Here is a 21,490-nt window from a genome sequence, read left to right on the forward strand (position 1 = left end):
ATATATATATATATATATATATATATATATATATATATATATATATATATATATATATATATTCATATATAAATACATATATATATATAGATATACATATATATATATATATATATATATATATATATATATATATATATATATATATATATATATATCTATAAATTTATATATATATATATATATATATATATATATATATATATATATATATATACATATGTAATTATATGTATATATATATATATATTTATATATATAAATATATATATATATATATATATATATATATATATATATGTATATTTGTATATATATATATGTACAAACATATATATATAAACATATATATATACATATATAAATATATATATATATATATATATGTATATATATATATATATATATTTATATATATATATATATATATATATATATATTTGTGTATATATATATATATACATATATATATATATATATATATATACGTATATATATATATATATATATATATATATATATATATATATATATATATATATATATATTTATATATATATGTGTGTGTGTGTGTGATTTTGTGTGTGTGTGTTTGTTTATATATTTATATATATATATTTTTTTGTTTATATACTTGTATGAATTTATGTAATGTAAATTCTATTGTTGTTGCTATTTTGTTACAGGTACATTAGGTTTTGTAAGTGATTGGGGTTTATGGAGTGAGTGCTCAAGTTCTTCTAACATAACAAGAAATAACAGGACAAGAATTAAAACATGTAAATATGAGTATATTGGTGAAAATTGCACTGGAGCTTTATATGAAAATTTTCAGCCATGTCCAGGTAAAACAAAAGTTTTATAAAAAAAATCAGAACAAACTGTTGATGTAAAAATCTTGTTAACAATGCAAAATAGCAATATTTTTACACCAAGATATTTGTTTTAAATAAATTTTTATACAATCATTTCTTTAACAAACAGCAGCTAGAAAACTCTTATTTAAGTTTGAAGTTGCTTAGAAAGCAACTAAATCAGGTTATTAGTATAGCGAGTCAGAGATGTAGAGAAGTATCATCATATAAGGTTCAAAGTTAAATGATTAAATAAATACAATAAAATCTTAGTCTAAATAAATTAAAAATAAAATTAAAGTACGAAAGTTTAAACAAACTATGAATAAAAATAATTTTTTTTTTGTTTATAGGGAGCTTCGAAATAAGATGTAGTAAAAGTATAAGATCAATAACGGAATAATGTTTATCATTGTAGGGGATAGTGAGGGCACGAAATAAGTTGGGGCAACTAAGATTAGAGGTGTGACATTGAGCCCTAGAAATATATTTATTTGATAGTTTTGTATTTTACCAATTAGTATGTCTACAACATTAGGCAATTTTGAGACACTAAAAAAATTTGAGATTGCTCAGTTTTGAGATTGCTCAAAAAAAAAGGAAATAAAAATAAAAAGTAAAATTTAATGTTATCGCAATTATTCGGTTATTTAAAAATGTATTTATGCGCATTACTGAATCAAGTCACATTACCGATATCAAGCATTAAGAAAGGAATTTACTTTCCTGCTAGTTTACAAAATAAAAATTCTGCAAAATTTAGTTTTCAGCTATTTCAACAACGAATTTAAACGTTGGGCCGATGCAAGGTGATGCATTGACCCGACATTAAAATTTGGTGTTGGCTTAATGCAGGTTTGATCATTGGTTAGGCATTGGCCCAACGTTGTGTAGAACATTGCCCAATGTTGTATACAAAGTTTACCCAATGTTTGCTCAACGTTGTATAAAACATTTCCTTACATTGTATACAACATTAGCCTAATATCACATGAAACATTGGGCCAATATTGTATAAAACGTTAGGCAAATGTTATTATAGATTAGCTATAAGCTAAATTTCAACAACAAATGTTGCCTAACGTTTTATACAACATAAGATCGTTGTTGCAAATAAATGATTTGCATCGTTACATTGAAATTTATAAAGAGATAAAACAAAAATTTATGATACAAGTATAAAAATTTATTTCTTTAATTAAAATAATTTCTCCGTTAAATATACATATTTCAAACACCAAACATATACCAAAAACTAATACATTAAGTTTTAAATAAAAAAATTCCCTGTAAAATTTATGGATTGGTTTCAATATTGGCTGAGCTTCTTGTTACTGAATCATGTTTAGTTAATGATATTTGGTGCCCACAGCTATTATCTTTTCTTCCATCATCTATCACTTGCCTGCATGATTTATGCTTATATGCCTTCACAGCCTCTGCAAAAAATTTAGTTGTGGCTTTAATTATGCACCAAAGAAGCATAACAAATTGAAAGTAATTGTGTAATGCAAAATTGAGACTGAAAAAATAACTTTTCTGAAGCACTTACCAATAGCAACCTATGCAATTAAAATTTTTCCTATTCCAATTTTTTGTCCTCTACCTGCTTTTTAAAAGTTATTCATAGTAAATAACGTATACAATCACCTTAGTCTTTAACTCCTATTTTTCCCAAATAATTAAGCTGCAAAAATATACGACCTTACAGTTATTAAATACTTAAAGTTAAAATTACTTTTGGTTAGACTTAAATTAGTATAAAATCTCATTTACAAAAGAAATTTCAGGCGTATTTGTTTAATATACACAAATTGTATAAAGATATCATGCAAAATCACATTCATAAAGACTCTTACTTATATCCTCAAGTTTATCTTGTCTAAATTTTTCTTCTAAAGTACTTAAGCTCTCTGCTTCTTTTAGTGGCAATGAGACTCTGTCAGGCAAACCGTTATTTTGAATATCTTTGTTTCTCTTTCTAATTAGGCTTAAAATTAAATTCAATGTGTTTTGTAGTTCACGAAGTTGCACTTCAATGCTTGCCAATTGTGCTAATAATACTAGCATATCGTTAGGGGATACAATTTTATCTTAAAACAATAAAGTTAATAATATTCTTGAGAAACTATACAATAAATTAAATACAACATTTAGAATTTGTGGAGGTAAATAGAGCAATCATTAATCAAGCAAATAAAATTTTTATAAAGAGATGAAACAAAAATTTATGATACAAGTATAAAAATTTATTTCTTTAATAAGATCTTACACAAAAATAATTTGATTAATGTCTTTGTTTTTAAATTGATAATTTAGGTTGTAGTAAAATGTTGTAAGCACATTATTTAAATGTTAGTTAAAATTTTTTTATTTAAAAAAATAAAGCATTATTTCACAAGTACCTCTTGATGTTGACTTCTTTTAAAGTAACTTTGGTTAAGAGGTTTTTTAAAGAATGTTTTTATTTTGATAATGTGCTTATAACCTTTTACTACAACCTAAATCCTATGTAAAAATTTAGACAAAAATTAAATTATTTTTGTGTATGATCTTACAGTTTTTATACACCTTAGATACATTTTTTTGATACATTTTTCATATTTTTAAATAACAAAAATTAACAATATAGGCTATATTTAATAATCTTCAAGAACCTTAGAAGGCTATATAGCCTATTTTGGTAATTTTTATTATTTAAAAAAATGGATAATGTATCAAAAAATGTATCAAAAATGTATCAAAAATGTACTAAAACCTTCCTTTTTTTTGAAAAATGACACCATTATTTAAAAATGGTAGAGAACAAGTTTTAAAAGTATACCAATAAAATGATCCACAACTAATAGGCCAGTAATTGGATACGGCATTTGTGGAAGAACAGATTTTTATAGCAAAATATTGAGCTGATACTACGTTGGCCATATGTTGGCCCAACAGTACGATATTTGCAAAAAACAGGAAGGATAACTGAAATATTATGCCGAAAAAAAACATTGGCTAAATATTTGCACAATGTAGTACGATATTTGCGAAAAACCTGGTTTGTAGAATTGAAATATTACGCAAAAAAAAAAAAAACATTGGCCATATTTTTAACCAACGGAAAAAATTTGTCAATGTTAAAGCTTAGGTTGGGCCAATGTAAGCTTGCTGTCTGGGAAAGATGTCTTAGGGATATCTGTGCCCGCTGGATTGAAGCAAAATAGTTTGTTGACAATTCTCTCAGCAAACTATGTTGATATCTTCGTATTGTCCATGATGGAGGAAATAATTAATGATTCAATATCACTTGTATTATTTATTTTATTATATAAAAACTACATGCCTTGTGGCTAACATAAAACATTAAGAATATCGGCACATAAATACGGTGCCGATAAAACGTGTAAACAAAAATGGTGTCAATAAACTTAACACACCAACTTGACAACATATTACTCTAAGTTCCGAATAAAAATTCCTTAAACTTTTGTATTAAGTTCTTCTTCGCTGGTTTAGTAAAAATATCAGCATAGTTATCGTTTGATGATATATATTCTAATAGTATTGCTGATAAAATTCTTGTACGAAATGGTAACAAATGTCAATATGTTTCGATTTCATGTGCTTTATAGGGTTTTTAACCAAAGCGATGGCTCCTTGGTTATCATTTCTAAGATTCACTGGTTCGAAATTTATTTGTAATAGTTCTTTTAGCAATTTAGATAGATAACTAATTTCCTGACAAGCTGCAGATATTGCCATGTATTCAGCTTCACATGTAGACAGTGCAATACTAGCTTGTTTCCTTGATTTCCAACTAATAACAGGTCCATTTTCACTCAAAGAAAAACAATAACCTGATATACTATGTCTATCTTCAAAGGATGACGCCCAGTCAGCATCACAGTATGCATAAAACTTCAATTCATTATCTTTCCGGAAGGTTAAGCAATAGTCTAAAGTATATTTAATATATCGAAAAACATGATTTATCATAGTCCAATCAGCACTATTTGGTTTTGATAAGTGCTGGGATAAAATGGTAACAACATAGCTTAAATCTGGTCTAGTACATGTCATTGCATAAAGAAGACTTCCAATCATTTGTCGATAGAGTTTTATATCTGAGTCACTAGATTCAGTTGATTCTTGATATGAATTAGGAACTTGCTCGCATGGGGTTGACCTTGGTTTGCAATCCAAGAAACCAAATTTATGTAAAACATTTTGCAAGTAATCTGATTGGTTCATAGTTACACAATTGTTAGTCGAGTTGAATTGGATACCGAGAAATGATGTCAATGGTCCTAAATCTTTCATTTTAAATCGCCTACTTAATTTCTTCTTCACTTCGAATAATAATTGGTTTGAGTTGGCAGCAATAATTATATCATCAACTCATACTAGAATCATTGCTATATCATTATTGTCTCTTTTGATAAAAACACAAGCATCAGCATTTGATTGGACAAATCGAATTTCTTTAAGAAAGTCACTTAAAACATTTTGCCAATTTCTACCACTTTGTTTTAAGCCATAAAGTGATTTATTTAATTTCCATACTAATTGCTTGTTATTCTCTGTTTTTTGGTAACCAGGAGGCTGGCTGACATAAATTTCATTTTCAATAGGTGCATGGAGATAAGCACTTTTAACGTCCATTTGATGTCAAATAAGGTCATATTGGATAGAGATTTGCATCAAAATTCTCACTGATTCCATTCTTGCTGTCGGTGAAAAAGTTTCCAAATAGTCAATTCCTTGGATTTGTTTATAGCCTTTTGCAGCGTATCTTGCTTTGTACATTACTCCATTACTGTTACTTTTAATCATGTAAACCCATCTCCCCCCAAATAATTTTTTATTAGTAAGGAGCTCTGTCAAAACAAAGGTGTCATTAGTAATTAGTGATTGCATCTCTTCTTCCATGGCTCTTTTCCATTTTTCAGAATCATCAGTATTGATAGCATTATTATATGATGTAGGTATATTCATTAAATAGCAATAATCTATATAGTTGATTTCATCTTCATTACCGTTATCAACTATGTAATCTTCCAAATATTTTGGGGACTGTCTTTGTCTTGAAGGATAACGTGAAGGATTTATTTCTTGTGACTTATTCTCTTTATTATTAGGAGTGGATGGTTCAAGTGTAGGCTCTGTATTGATAGGCTCCTCGATTATAAAACCATCTGTTTTTTTAGTGTCAATTTGACTAATAAATTCGTATTTTTCTGTAAATTTTACAAGTCTGTGTTTTAGTACTGAATTCGACTCTGGATAGTAAACTAAATATGATGGACTGTCTTTATCATAACCAACAAAATAACCTTTATTGCTTCGAGGTTGTAACTTCTTGGTATTATGCACATAAAGATAACACACTGATCCAAATAAATGTAACCTTGCAATGTTTGGTTTTAAACCAATTACTAGTCCATATGGTGTACATTTAATTCGTTGTACATAACATCGATTCCTTATATATGTTACAGTGCTTACAGCATATGTCCATAAATGTTTTGGAAGTTTCGATTCAATAAACATGGCTCTTGCCATGTCAAATAGTGAACGCCAATTTCTTTCAGCGGTTCCATTTTGGTGTGGAGAATAAGGTGATGTAAATTCATGCTTAATGCTATGCTTTAAAAGTAGTTCTTTGAATTCTTTTGTTAAATATTCACCACCATTATCACTTCGAATACATTTTACACTTCCAGATGGAGAAATGTCATTGTAAAAACTAAAAGTTTTAACCTTTCCATATGGAGCAATATCTGCTAGAAACTTCTCAGCAGCTTTTACAGCATCACTCTTTTGTTGAAGAAAATATGTAAACAAACAACTCGAGTAATCATCAACAAAATTTATAACGTATTTAAATCCGTCTAAAGCTACCGGTTCTAAAGGTCCTGCTAAGTCGGTGTGTACTAGTTGGAATGGGTAAGTTGCCCTAGAGTCAGGTTGTCTGTTGTAAGTGTTTATATTTTTAGATGAGATACATGTTTCGCAATTGAATTTAGTAGTATTGTTAATTTTCATTCCTTGTGCTACACATTCTAATATTTTGTGCCACATTTCCAAACATTCAGCACGTGTTTCATTTAATGAGCTTTTGTAGAGATAGTATAGTCGACCATATTGATGGATAGGAAACACTGTTCCTTCTTTAGAAATTAGTTCTGCACTATATTTATTAAAATTAACTCTGGCACCTTAAGCAGCAGCTGCTTGTACAGAAAAAATGCATTGTGGATAAGTTGCAATATATAAAGTGTTTTCTAGAGTTACAGTTACAAGTTCATTATTGTTTGTACGCAAAAGTGTTTCAACTGTACCTTTCTTTTTAGCTGTGTTATTTGATTTTGTACCATCAGCTAGTTCTATATAGTGTTCCTCAGGGTTAAAAGACTCATTAATATACGTAAAATGATCGTCATTATTTACTATGTGGGTTGTTGCACCACAGCCTACAAGAAATGTTTTGTTTTGAGTATCCTTAAATTGTTCTTCATTTATTTTAAATGCATAGGTATGCTTTTGCTCATTTTTAACAGTTTTAACTTTGTCTTTGCTTTGTTTTCTGCAGGATTTATCATTGTGAGTATTTGATTTGCAATAATTACACCACATCTTGGTTTTAGTTTTTGTTTGACATTCAGTTGATTTGTGACCTATCATTCCACAAGTATAGCAAGTCAAAACTTTCTTTATATTACCCCACTAGTTTTGAATTTCATTATCTTGTTGTCTGAATGATCATTTTGATTTGTATTTGCTTTCTGTCTCTTCAAAATTTCGTAGAGCTTGTTTAAATCTGTGAAAGTTATCACTAGTTTCTGATTGAGTTACGATAGCAACAAAAGCCCTATATTCATCATGTAATCTTTTTAGTACCATAGCAATAAGTAAAGCATCACTTACATTTTCACCAGCGGTATTTAACGTCGTAGCTGATTTTTCTGCTCTAATAATCTGTTATAGACTCGTTGATAAGTTTCTTCAAACTTGTTAATTGATTATATAAAGTTATAATTCGAGGTTTACTTGTACAAGCGTAGTGATCTTTTAGAATTTTAAAAGCTTCTCTACCTTTATCGCGGGCGTCTCTTATTACTAAAGCTATGGATCTTTCATCCAAAAATTGAATAAGTTCAGCAAACGCCACTTCATTTTGGTCCTCGTCAATTTTGTTACTTCCAATTAAAATATCTTTCAAGTTTTTTAGCTTCATATATCCTAAGAATTTTGTTTCCCAAATTTCAAAATGTCTCGCATCTCCATCGAAAATGAGGTTTTGCCATTGGTTGCTGGGCCCATAACCTGTTGATATCTTTGTATTGTCCATGATGGAGGAAATAATTAATGATTCAATATCACTTGTATTATATATTATATTATATAAAAACTACATGCCTTGTGGCTAACATAAAACATTAAGAATTTCGGCACATAAATACAGTGCCGATAAAACGTGTAAACAAAAATGGTGTCAATAAACTTAACAAGCTATGTTCAAATAAGTTACATTAAAAGTAGTTTTGATACACCATTTTAAAACATCTTTTTGATAAAGTAAAAGTAGTTTTTATAAATAACTGTGCTAATAATGCAATGACTGTGTACATTATAATGATGAGTTGTTTCTAAAAAAACAATGTCTTTTTTTTGTTTTCTACCATGAATGCTGACAAATTTGTAAAGCAGGTAAAGAATGGTTTGTTGTAGCATAGTTTTCTTTTTCCGTTCAACTTCCCCCAAAATAAATTTAGAATTTGGTGATAAAAAATTTATACTTTAAGGAATGCCAGTTGACTGACTTTTAACACTATAAATTGCCTGAGTATAATTAAGCATAAAAATTTCAAGGAGAGAATTTCAAAGCTTAATGTGTAAGGGAAAAAAACTAAATAAAAAATTAAAGAGCTTTAAGAAAAACATACCGTAAAAGGTAGTGATGTATAAATTAAGCCTCATCGGCATCAGCTAAATTAACCATGTTTTGCACAATCAGAATAGGTATCGGCACCAGCTTTTTTTTATTTATTTAACGATTTTCCAACCGATAGCATTTTAATATTTTTACCTGCATTATGATTATAAATAAATAATAAATAAACTAAACTTTATGCATTACTTTAATTTTTTTCGAGAAAATGTTTCTTTTGACTTTGAATAAACAAGTTTGGCTGAAGCAACTTTTTATTTTAAAATTAGTAGACAAAAGAACAAGAAGTAACAAAATGATAACATCAAATGAAGGGCAAAGACTCAATAATAACAGGTCGAGCAAATAAAAATTTATTCACGATACGACTTTTGATCTTCTTTGGAATAAAAAGGCATTATTAGAAGCAATAGCAAAAATATTACAATGGTACATTACTAAAAACTTAGCTGTGTGAATTAATTTATTCTTTCACTATAATAGGGTTCACAGAACTCATTTGAAACCTGAAGAACCAAAAAAATGTTTAGAAAATCAGCCAAAATCTGGAAAGTTCGGAAAGTTTTTTTAAAAAGTCTTCTTATCAAGCAAAGTTAAGGGAATATTTTCAAAATAGTTTCAAGCTGATATAAGTTTTATATTCACCTTAAAGTTATTTTGAAATATTCAAATTTTTATTATAACTTTTGGAAGTTAAAATTATTTAATACAAAATAGTATAATTTATAATTAAACTTTGACTTTGATGCCTAAAGACTTGTGACTTGTCATGATGTTTAAGTCAAGTTACATGTCACTTATTCAAACTATTCAGAAAAGGAATTTTAGTAAATATCTAAAGCAATATAATGCCATTTTTTAATATCTCCATTTAAAGTACTGCATTTGCAGGACACTAAAGCAAAACCTTTTGAAGCGAAAAGTCATAATTTTTTTTAATTGCACAGCCCGGTTTTTGTTTTTTAAATAAGAACATTATTTATCTATTTTTTTAATTTTTTTTTAACAATTTCGCATACAACAAGGCTACAAGCAACTACTAATTAGAGTCGAAAGTTTTGTGAAAGAGAAAAGACAAAAATTGAAGAGCAAGATGACTTAAAAGACTGCAAATTATATGAATTAGAAAAGCAAGATAAAGAAAGCGAGTTCCAAAGAACTGATGTCGAGGAAAAAAACTAGAGGAATAAAAGTTTTTGGAGCACTTAGAAGAGTTTGAATTAACAAGTACAACGAGAATAATTTTATCAATTGACTCAAGAGGTACTTGCTCTTTAGAGCAGTGTCAATTATAGTATTTGTAGAAAATAGAAAGAAAAGTAACAATACGACAATATGATAATGTTTGAAGGTTGGCTGCAAGACCAGTTCCAAGTATAGAAAAACGCGTTTTTTCACCTTTTCTCATAGAGAAAAGGTATCATTAGAAGATCCACTCCAGTATTAGCAATAGTATTCCATACAAGGACGGATTTGAGATTTAAAGAGATAGAGAATAGAACCGGTGTAAAAAATTATCAAGCTCGATAAAGAGATGCAAACTTAGCAAATATTAATTTGGCAACGGATTTAATATATGGTTTCCAAGAAAGAGCGGAAGTAAGAGTTAATGCAAGATGATGAAGGGTAGATGACTCATCGAGTACGTTACCATTCATATATAAAGGAAGATCTAAAATATTGCGATAACGGTTGGTTGAAAAAATTGAGTTTTATCTTCATTAAAGTTCACCAGCCACTGTGCGCTTCATGCTGTAGCAGAAGTGAGATCCTTTTCAAGCTCAAATACTTTTATTTCAATGGCATCTATGTATATACTACCTATACAAAGTATGGTAGCTTTGGGTTGCTTCATAATAGAATAAATTAATTTTTTAATGGAGTCACGCAGGGAACGGAAAAAGCAAAAAAAAATAATTTAGATAATGAATGAATATTTTCTCTGAAAATGTATCAGGTAATTATACAGGCATTCTTGAAGGTTATTACAAAGTTACAGCATTCTACGATGTTTCTTTGCTGCACAATGGTATTTTAAACCAAAATCACGCGCCATAAATAACATATATTATATGTTTTTTATGGCGCGTGATTTTGTTTTAAACTGCTATTGTGCAGAAAAGATACACTGCAGAATGCTATAACTTTGTAATAATTTTTAAGAATCCTTGTATAATTACCTATAAAAAACAAAACACCCGTCACTGATACATTTTCAGAAAAAATAGGGTTCATTAATTCATTAAAATTTTTTTTTTTGCATTTTCTGTTCCGTGCCTGACTCCATTAAAAAACTAATATGTTCAAATATTGCTTTTTAATGAAAGGTGTATTTAAAATAATTAGTATTGATATAATATATTAATACTAATTATTTAATCACACCTTTTATTAAAAACCAATATTTTAATGTATTCTTTTAAAGATAAATTATGTATTTTATAATTTGCATATTATATTAATGATGAGAAAGATATAGTATCAAATTTTTAATAATAAGTTTAGTTGTAACAGCTCGGCTCAATAATAACTTTTCCACGGATTTCAAAGTGTGGTTGCGGTACTAACGTCTTTAAATCATACAAGTCATGCCAGGAGAAATTGTCTAGAGACAAGTTAATAAAATGAGTTTATTTTGTTTTTTCAGAAATTTAATACGCGCCATATTATCTACAATTTTTAATACTTCGGCAAAGTATGTCTTTTCTCTAACAGCATTAGATACATATTCATCAAACTTTGCCGGCTCAAAGTTCGCTTTGGATTACATAACTATGCTAGATAATTTGTTTTGATTACATACAGATCTGCCAACTATGTCGGTCATAATATTAAATTTTTTCTAAAAGGCATTTGGTAACAACCTGAATTTTTTATGGTAAAGCAAATATCGTGGGAAAGATCGTTTACTAGCTTGACATAGAATGACCGCAGACCATAAAACATAGACTTTGCGTTCTGGAGCCATTCTATTAATATCTTCTCGCAAATAAAAATCAAGAGCATCGTCCAAACCAGCGTAATCAGGGCCTGATTCTCAAATAACAGAAACTAGTTTTTTTTTAAAGTTTACTAACATCTTTTAAAAGGTATATTCTCTAGTTTGATTTGGCAGGTAAGGCTGAATTAATTTTTTTAATTGCCTTTCCAAAAGTCTGCAGAGATAAAAAAGAACTGTTTAATATTATATGTAAATTGGTTCACCTCTTGTTTCCGCTTATTTCTTTTGCAACCTTTCAAGTGACGATTAAATTTTTTATTCAATTAGTTTCAGCAATCCGATAATCTGGAAGTTTCTTTCTAAATTTTATCTGAACTATTGAATGCTTAACTTAGTGCATTATAATTCTAAATTTTTCTAAGCAACAATTTTCAATCTAATTAAATTATACTCAAACTAATTATTTAGCAAATATGCAATTTGAACCCATCAGACGCGTGTCGTCCGGAAAATATCCGTAAGACGTCTACCAGACGTCAAAAAGTTCATAAGACGTCCAAAGGACATTTCCCATACAGCGCATCCCCACTAAGAATGTTATAAAGCTAAAGAAGCTAATTTTCACGCACGGATGAATATTTGTCTGTGCGTGATATGTCTGTGTGTGATGCAATAGAACAATGCTAAAATGTCATAGTAAAAAAAAAAATTTTTGCTTTTTAATTCAGTAACTTAAAAACACGCAAAGTAAAAAAAAATCAGTTTGATTGAAACTTTTTAACATTTTATTTTTCAAATAGTTAGATTTTTTGAATAACGCACGGAAATCCAAAACACCGTTCACTTTGGCATAAAATTTAAGATTCTTCCAAGATACTTAATTGCAATTTATGATAATAAAATATTAAAAGACATCATTATTTTTAAGACTCAAAAAATCTGGACCATGAAATCAACTTTAACCATCATAATCACATGTAATAAGAATTTGGTATTTTGTCTCGAAAAAAATTTTTTTTGTTTATTACGAAGGTTGAACATTTAAACACAAAGAAAAACTTATCTTCTATTATTTTTCTTTTAGATAACCAAAATATTATCTATCTTTTTTTGAATTCCATCTTCCAAACTAAAAAAAATGTTTGTTTTTAAATTTTTCTTTTTTTGACTCATTGGAATAGAAATGCCTTTTTTCAAGTCTATAATCTTGTAATTTTGTTGTACTAGAATAAAAAGAGATTAACAAATAATAACTGCTTTTTAAACTTTTTATATTGTTTGTGATATATTTAATTATTTAACTAGAATTGTGCAGAATTCTTCATCTATAGTTAAATTCAAAAATGTTCTGACTAATGGTTGTGGGAGATTTAGTATACTAAGCTTTCTAGAGTTTTTTTCTCTGGAGTTCTTAAAAGGTTTTAATAGTATTTTTCTCTTTTTTATTTTGATTGTTATTTTAACTGTATCGATTCACTCATTTGTAACGATATGTAAAGATTGAAAGATTCTGGCAAAAAAGCAGCAAAACAAGCTAGAAAACATCGTTAGCTAGGCTTTGATGATGAATAGCAGATAAACAACAACAGCCCCAGCGCCCGCTGGGGCTGTTGTTGTTTATCTTAACTCGACGTTGGAATAACGTTTAAATAACGTTGATCAACGTCAATAAACGTTATTTCAACTTTATTCCAACGTCGTGTACCCGCTGGGGCGACTCCTACAATAACAACAACAGCAGACCAACCAAGTGTAAAGAAAAGGATTATTAAGACCTTTTGACAATGACTTCTTGCAGTATTAAAATGACATTTGTTCACAAGAGTGACGCTTTTGTAAAAAAAATGAAAAAAATAAAATAAAATGCACTTAATACCAAAACACGCTTGCAGTGGTGAAAATAAAGTTTCTTTATTTTCACCACTGCAAGCGTGTCAGGAAAGACGTTTTTGTAAAAAAAAATAAAAATTAATCATAATTTATAAAGTAACTGCACAAGAAAAAGTGAGAAAGATAGAGTAGAATGATGCTTGATGCAAAACCAAGGAAATGGAATAAAAGGGTTGAATCGAAGAAGTATGGTAAGAGGCCCATTAATATATACATTGTGTTGATATATATGCACATAAACATATATATTTTCTATTTATTTATATGTTGGCATACAATATGTTAATATAATTGTATAAACTTTAGTATTTATATGTTGTAGTATTTGCAGAATCATAAGACGATGATTAGACGGATGGGCAGTATGACTCTAACAAAATTAGAAAAAAAGCTATAATCATGAACAGAGATAAGAAAAAACGTTGCCTTCAACAATATTTCACATTGAAGTTTAAAGTGATTTTGGTAATGGGATGTAAAGAGGTAGCTGCCTCAGTAGAAAATGGAAATAGAATTAGGAAAACTTGGAGAGAGTGCATTGAATATAGTATGAACCAGCTTTAGTTATGGAACCAACTTTAGTTATGATAAAAGAAAAAGCTTAAGATCGTTTATGTTAGAGAAACAGCATGAGAGTGGTAGGGTAAAGCTTGACGATCATGATAATGATGATGATTATTATTATGACGATGGTAATAATTATAATGATCATGTTTATTATGGTAATGTTTATATATGAATATACCTGCTTATATAAATAAAATAGAACATGAATTTTGAATTAAAAAAGTCTACTGTAGGATATATTAATGTTAGGATATATTAATAGGATAAATTAATGTTGTATTGATCAATGCTTATGTTGTACGATGTCTTAATGTTTATAAGGTATAATTCCTCTGTCGCAAACTGGGCTCCCGCTTGGGCTATTTTAGATAAAAGCTGCCCCCAGTCCAATGTCAACCCCAGTTTTGTAGTACATAGGTTAAAGTTTTTTGAAAAAAAGTTTTATCTTGTTTTACAACAAATTTGCCACAACGAACCTTGTCCAATAATTATTACCTTTTGCAATTTGTCGAGTGAAGCAAATTTTAAAACTAACACGTGTACTTCTCAGACTATGAGTATATCCAAAAAAAGCTTATCTTTAATGTTCATTTATTTGCATATGCTTTAATATACAAATAAATATAATTAGGTAATTAAAATAGTAATGCACTTTCTTATATCATTTCTATTTTTATTTAATTAAGCATATAACATTAAGTATTTTTATCCTGTGTTTTTATAACCTGGATTAAAATCCGTTTTATACAAATTCTTTAAAAAAAAAAAAAAGCTTTAGTGAAAATCGCTATTTTTTTTGAGTTTTAGTTAAATTCGCTATTTATTTTGCAGTAAACTTCTTTGTTTTTTCACAAAAGTTTCTCGATCTGTTAAGTTTGAGTTGATTTACAGTTGTATATATAATTATAGCATAAATTAAAGATTTTAATTAAAATCATTTAAAGGTTTCGCCTACACATATATTATCATTCTTTTGAATAAAACTTGGAACAATAATTATTTGAAATACTTTTCAAAAAGTTCTGAAGATTTGCGTTCATGGTTTAGCGACTTTACTAAAGAAGTAAGTTTGAATTAGTTAAAAGTTGTTTTTATTTTAATATTAGGTGTGACATAAAAATTTAAAATTAAAAGTATATTATCAGGGGCTATACTAGACCGGTTTTGACAAAGTTGATCATAAATGGGTGTCGATTTGAGCGCCGTCCAAATTAAATTTTGCGGACCTTTTTTTTTTTTAAGTTTTTTATAGCAAAGATTATTTTTTCACAAAAAAATTCAGATTTCCGCTAAATTTCTCTGGGACAGCTCGGGAGGGGTTGTACCACCACACAAATTTTTATTCCTAGATTAGGCCCTGACTATATATTTACATATCATTAGAAAGGCCTTCAATTCAATAATTTAAAGGTACAAAATTATCAAAATTAAAAAAATTTATAAAAAAGTTACGAGGTTTTAAGTAATAATTTTTTGATATATAGATTTTTTAAAAAGCCATGATTAAAGTTTGTTTTTTCTTAAGTAAATTTGTTATAATTTATCAATTACTATATAAATCATGGTGAAAATAGCCGTATACTAATAGTATAAGTGATTATATTTTATAAGTATATATATATATATATATATATATATATATATATATATATATATATATATATATATATATATATATATATATATATATATATATATATATATATATATATATATATATATATATATATATATATATATATATATATATATATATATATATATATATATATATATATATATATATATATATATATATATATATATATACATATGTATATATATATATATATATATATATATATATATATATATATATATATATATATATATATATATTGAGATTTAAGGAATTATAAACAGTTAAAAAATCCGCATAAAAAACTAATTATATGATAAATTAGAATATAAAAAGTATAAGTCATTACGTAAAATAAAAATTATTATGCAATAATTTAGACTGAAAGAGTTTTATTTTTTATCAAATAAACAATTTAATAGTTTATCAACATAATTTAAATTTAATTCTACAATACAATTAAATTCTACAAAATAAAGCTTGGACAGAAATGTATTGCTGACCACCCAAATGTTTTTTTTTTTTGTTTACCACTTGATCACAACTGTTTTTATGATTTAAACGTTTCAGAAATGCGCTGAAAAAAGAAATGTTTAGCTAAACTTTAAGTAAATAAAAATTGAAAAAAACCAAAAAATAAGCAAAACAATTCGTTACGAAAAAGGAAAAAATTTAACTTTAAAATAAAACTAAAAAACTTGAAGTTAAAACTAAGTTAAAATTACTGTTTGTTATGTTTTTTAACTTCAAAAAAAACTATTGTTAAACGTTTGACATTTAATTTATCTTTAACTTTTTAATGTTTAATTAAAGTACACAAATACGCAAATAAAAACTGCTTCTATTGATTGTTTGATAAAAGAACAAATTTTATTTAAATTATTAAAAAGTAACATTAAATTATTGAAAAAAAACAATACAATATTTTTAAGTTGTATAAACATTTCTTTCAAAAAGTTGCAAAGAATAGTTTTATTTTTTTAAATTTTTAATCATTTCATTCGTTAATTGGTAAGTCAAATTTAAAAAAACAATTTTAAAACAATTCTTTGTAAAGCAATGAAATCATGGAAGACTTAACTTTCCTTACTCATAATTGAAAGTAACTTAAAAAAAAAAATCTTATAAAAGAGTGTTAGAAAGACATGGAAAAATAGTTTAACACATTTAAAATTACTATTAAAAATACAAACCTACTAAATATATATATATACATATATATATATATATATATATATATATATATATATATATATATATATATATATATATATATATATATATATATATATATATATATATATATATATATATATATATATATATATATATATATATATATATATATATATATATATATATATATATATATATATATATACACACTGAAGAACTCAGAGTTCATATGTGGATACTGCTTCTTTTTTTTAACAACGTTAGGGGGAGGAAGGGGAACATTTTTGATTCCCAACGCCCCCCTCATTTCACACTCTTTAGCTTGGTAAAACCGGTGCCGCGACAATAATTTTTAATTATCTTTTTTTCAATTGTCATTTTAATTGTTTGTGTTAATCTATCTTGGCTTTATCCTGAGATGAGGAGGCATGTTTTTGAATAGGAATTGTCCATAAATTACGCAACGCTAAATTTCTAAAAAAAAACAGAAGTAGGAGACTTAGAGCACTTTTACAGAGTGATTTTCATTATATTTAATGGCCTATTTTGATTTTTTATATAACTTAAGACTCAGCAAAGAAAACTTTAGATCTTTTTAATTTTGTTTATTCGTGAAATTTAGTATTGTGTAGTTTATACACAATCCCATACATGAATTTACCGGTGAGCGATGTTAAGACTAACAAACGCTTTTGTTGCAAATACCGTGCTTTTAGCAAAAAATTGTTTAAAGTATTTTAAACAATTTTTTTAAACATTAAGGTATTTTAAACATGTTTAACCCTTTGAGCGCTCGATAAAATTCAAACGCCATTCAGAAAAATTCAACTAAAAAAAAAATTGGCAAGAAACATAACAAAAAAACAAACAACATAACAACTATTTTAGAACTTTATTGTTTTGTAGGTTATATAAGATTAAAAGCATTTTAATGATTTATGCACGGCTTTTGTGTGATAATTAGAAAAATAGGCTGGATACAGTCCAAAACCACATAACTGACACAGCCAACTTATGCACACTCGAGTTTGGTGCCCAGCTACACATTTTATTTTTTTCCTGCACTGACTTTCACAAGATTGTGATCATATAATGGATTGTTATTTGCAGTATGTTGGGGAAGTGGGTATGTGGCAATTTCAGTTCTAGCCATTTCAATCTCTCTTAATGGTCGTCTTTCAGAAAATACATTCACTGGAAAATAATCTCCGACTAAACTTTCCACTTTAGCCATCATAAAATCTATTCTTAACATTGGCTTATTTGAATTTGTATTGAGCTTATACAATAAATAGCTATATATAATTGCCCTACCAAATTGAGAAAAAGCAACTTTTGTTGTCCACTTAATTGTTTTACGCTCAGACAAGTACACATAGAGCTGTGCATCACCCAAATCTACACCGCCCATGGTTTTATTGTAAAGGGCAACAGTGTTTGGTTTCATAGCTATATTTCCTCTTCTGTTACGCATTTCAGTCAAACCTGCTTTGGCAACAGTAGATAGTAGTATTGGCTTTTTTTTACCATCATGCTATGCCACACACAACAAAGGATCTTTTCTACTTTGGCAAACGTCCTTGTTTTTTAATTTTGATTTGATGCAGATTTCTGGTAGTCCTTTCCTGTTGACTCTCACTGTGGTTGTTGCAGTGGTCTGATGAACATATAGATCAAATAACAGTTGAGGAGAAGTATAATAATTGTCAATACTTAAGTGATGACCTTCATGGAGAAAATTAAGTGGGCAATAGCTGCTACATCAGGCTCCTTTCCTCCTTTGTGAATTTCAAATTGACACAAATAACCATTGGTGCTGTCTGAAATGCACCGTAACTTAATCCCAAATCTAGAATGACGTTTGTTTGGCATATATTGATGCAGATATGGTGTCTTTCCTTTGTAGCCAACCATACTCTCATCTATAGAAATGTCTCTTTGAGGATAATAATAAAGAAATTTGTGGTTAAAATGTTCAACTAAAAACTGAATTTTATAAATTTTATTGAGTGGTTGTTAATTTGGCACATGATTGTCTGTATAATAAAGAAATTTAAGCAAAAGTTGAAACCGGTCACGATTGAAGTGGGTAACAAACCAGGGAGTAGATGCGCAAGGATGACTTGAATCCCAGTACAGTTTAAGGTTAGTTTTTTTGATGAGACCCATGTTAATTACAACTCCAAGGAAAGCTCTTATCTCTAAATGATCGGTCTTTCCCTGTTTAATCCATCCATGAACTCTTGATATTGATGGGGCCTCAAATGTTGTTGATTATTTTGAATCCATTATCAGCATTATGATTAGTAAAATTTACTATATTTTGCAAAAATACATGAGTAAAAATTAAGTCAAGATATTCAATAGGCTTAGACTGAGGTGAAATTGAGTGCTTAGGTCCTGATTCACCAGTAAAGTGAGCAACATCAGGACCATGGTCATCTCCTAGAGCAAATACCCAATCATCTAAAACATTACCTTCAACATCATCTACATCAACATCGCTATCAGAACTGTAGTCCACATAAAAATTAAAATAAAAACTCCAGATTATCATACTAGTTGATATATTTGTATAAAATAATATTTAATCCAATTTTTAAATTAAAGTTATCGTGCCTTCATCAAACAAACTGTCATCGCTGGAACTTAAAAACTCTTCGCTGGTACAACTTTCAACATCCAAACAACTTTCTTCACTGTTGCTCATTTTTAGTGCCAAATATATAAAGATAATATACCGAAAGATAAAAAAAAACGTTGTCTATTCAATGCTACCATTTTTAATTAATGAACAGCGGTATTTTGCTGTAAAAAGTCATAGTTTCAAAGATCACTTTTAAAGCCACGATCGTGGCTCTTCGCGCTCTGACGGTATAGCCACGATTGTGGCTCGTCGCGCTCTAAGGGATAAAGTATTTTAAACATAAAAAATAAAGGACGAAGCTGATATTTTATTTATTGACGTGGACTATTAAAGCCAAGCATGTGCGGAAAAGAAATCCTAAGAAAATTTTTCTCTCCTTATTTATTTTTTATTTTTTTATTTTTTAATGCTTTGTTCTCAACTCTAACTATTTTTTGGAACTTTTATTTTCTAAACTCTGATTTTTTTCCTCTCACTAAAAATTTCTATTTCTCGATCTTTTTTATTCTATTTGATGTTTTACATTAATAATGCATGTCATGTTTTTGTTTATGCGCTGAAGCTGTTGTAGTTCGTATTGTTGTAGTTAGCGCTTTTTTGTGAAATTTTATGGTCCAGTGTGTCTTTTAGTTCGCATTACGTCATTTCAATCAAAAACTCGTGCTTTATGACTAAGGTTTAGATGTTTGTGTTTTTTATGTCAGGTTGTAAAAATATTATATTCATTTTTAAGCTACACGAGTTATTAAATTAGGAAAGCAGTTCTTCTCCATAGTGGCTATTAATATATTAATGTGCAACATTATTAACATTATAAACAACTTCTAATGTTAAACAGTGGAGTGATGAATGGACTGGCGAGTCTATTTGGAACTCTGGCCCGAGTCATAACTGTTGTGGGGCGGTGGTTTTCTCTAAATCTAATGTTTCCCTAAACGACAATAAAGGGAGAATATTAAATGTCATGATAAAAATTGATGAACACAAAATGCAGGTCCTGAGTATTTATGCTGCTAATGCGCCGAGAGAAAGGCGCAAATATTTCGGCGACCTTGGAGACATCTCGTAGGACACAGGACTACCCGTCCTGTTGGCCGGAAATTTCAACATGGTCGAAAGCCTGCCGCTCGACACAGAAAGCACAAACAACTCTAAATATTGCACCTACGGCATTGACAAAATCGAGGTCTTCCAAGGTAAGTATAACCTAATAAATGTTTTTCGTTTTAAATATCCAAACAAAAGAGAATTCACATGGCGAAATTAGAAGGTAAAATGAAGACTCGATAGAATTTACTGCCCTGATAAAATCGCCAAAAAGTCAACATACACCAAAATTCTCACCAACTCTTTTTCCGACCACGAATTCCTAACAACAACAGTCAATTTTAGTAAAACTAGGATAGGACTAGGATACTGGAAACTAAATTGTTTCCTATTGATAATAGAGACGCATAGGCAAAAAATTGAACTCTTAATGAAAGACTATCAAACTTAAAAACTTAAAAACTATAAGTCAATTTTAAGATTGTAAGAAGGCTGCAAACTTTTTGTTAGGGCTGAATTACAACATATATCGATTCAGGAAAAAGCGAAAAACAAAAACCAAATAAAAAGGATTGAAAACGAAATCCAGCGGGAGCGACAAAACGCTAACCCGAATTTTTGTTAACACCCTAAAATATTGTTATATATGATTAGACAATCACTGCTAGCCCTTAGTTATGATATAGAATTATAGAACCAAATCAAACTTGCAATATCCCAGGTAGAAAAATATTCTCAAATTTACATTTAGTACGTGATCTTATAGATTAAGCAGAATTTGAAAATCTACCTAAAATATAATTATCATGTCCGA

General features: G+C 28.2%; 1 protein-coding gene across 5 annotated transcripts in view; it reads left to right on the forward strand.

Moving 5' to 3' along the window:
* The window catches only part of LOC136085996 (adhesion G-protein coupled receptor G4-like), a 284,829-nt gene that overhangs the window by 166,406 nt on the left and 96,933 nt on the right, over window positions 1–21,490 (forward strand). For 3 of the 5 annotated variants that reach the window (XM_065808127.1, XM_065808122.1, XM_065808125.1), the window contains 2 exons: window positions 687–845; window positions 15,133–15,251. In XM_065808127.1, coding sequence (XP_065664199.1) covers window positions 687–845; window positions 15,133–15,251 — 278 coding nt within the window. The remainder of the gene's footprint in view (window positions 1–686; window positions 846–15,132; window positions 15,252–21,490) is intronic. The other 2 variants (XM_065808124.1, XM_065808123.1) reach the window with 1 other exon arrangement.

Source organism: Hydra vulgaris, chromosome 10, assembly GCF_038396675.1.
Source record: "Hydra vulgaris chromosome 10, alternate assembly HydraT2T_AEP".
NCBI classification, from domain to species: Eukaryota; Metazoa; Cnidaria; class Hydrozoa; order Anthoathecata; family Hydridae; genus Hydra; species Hydra vulgaris.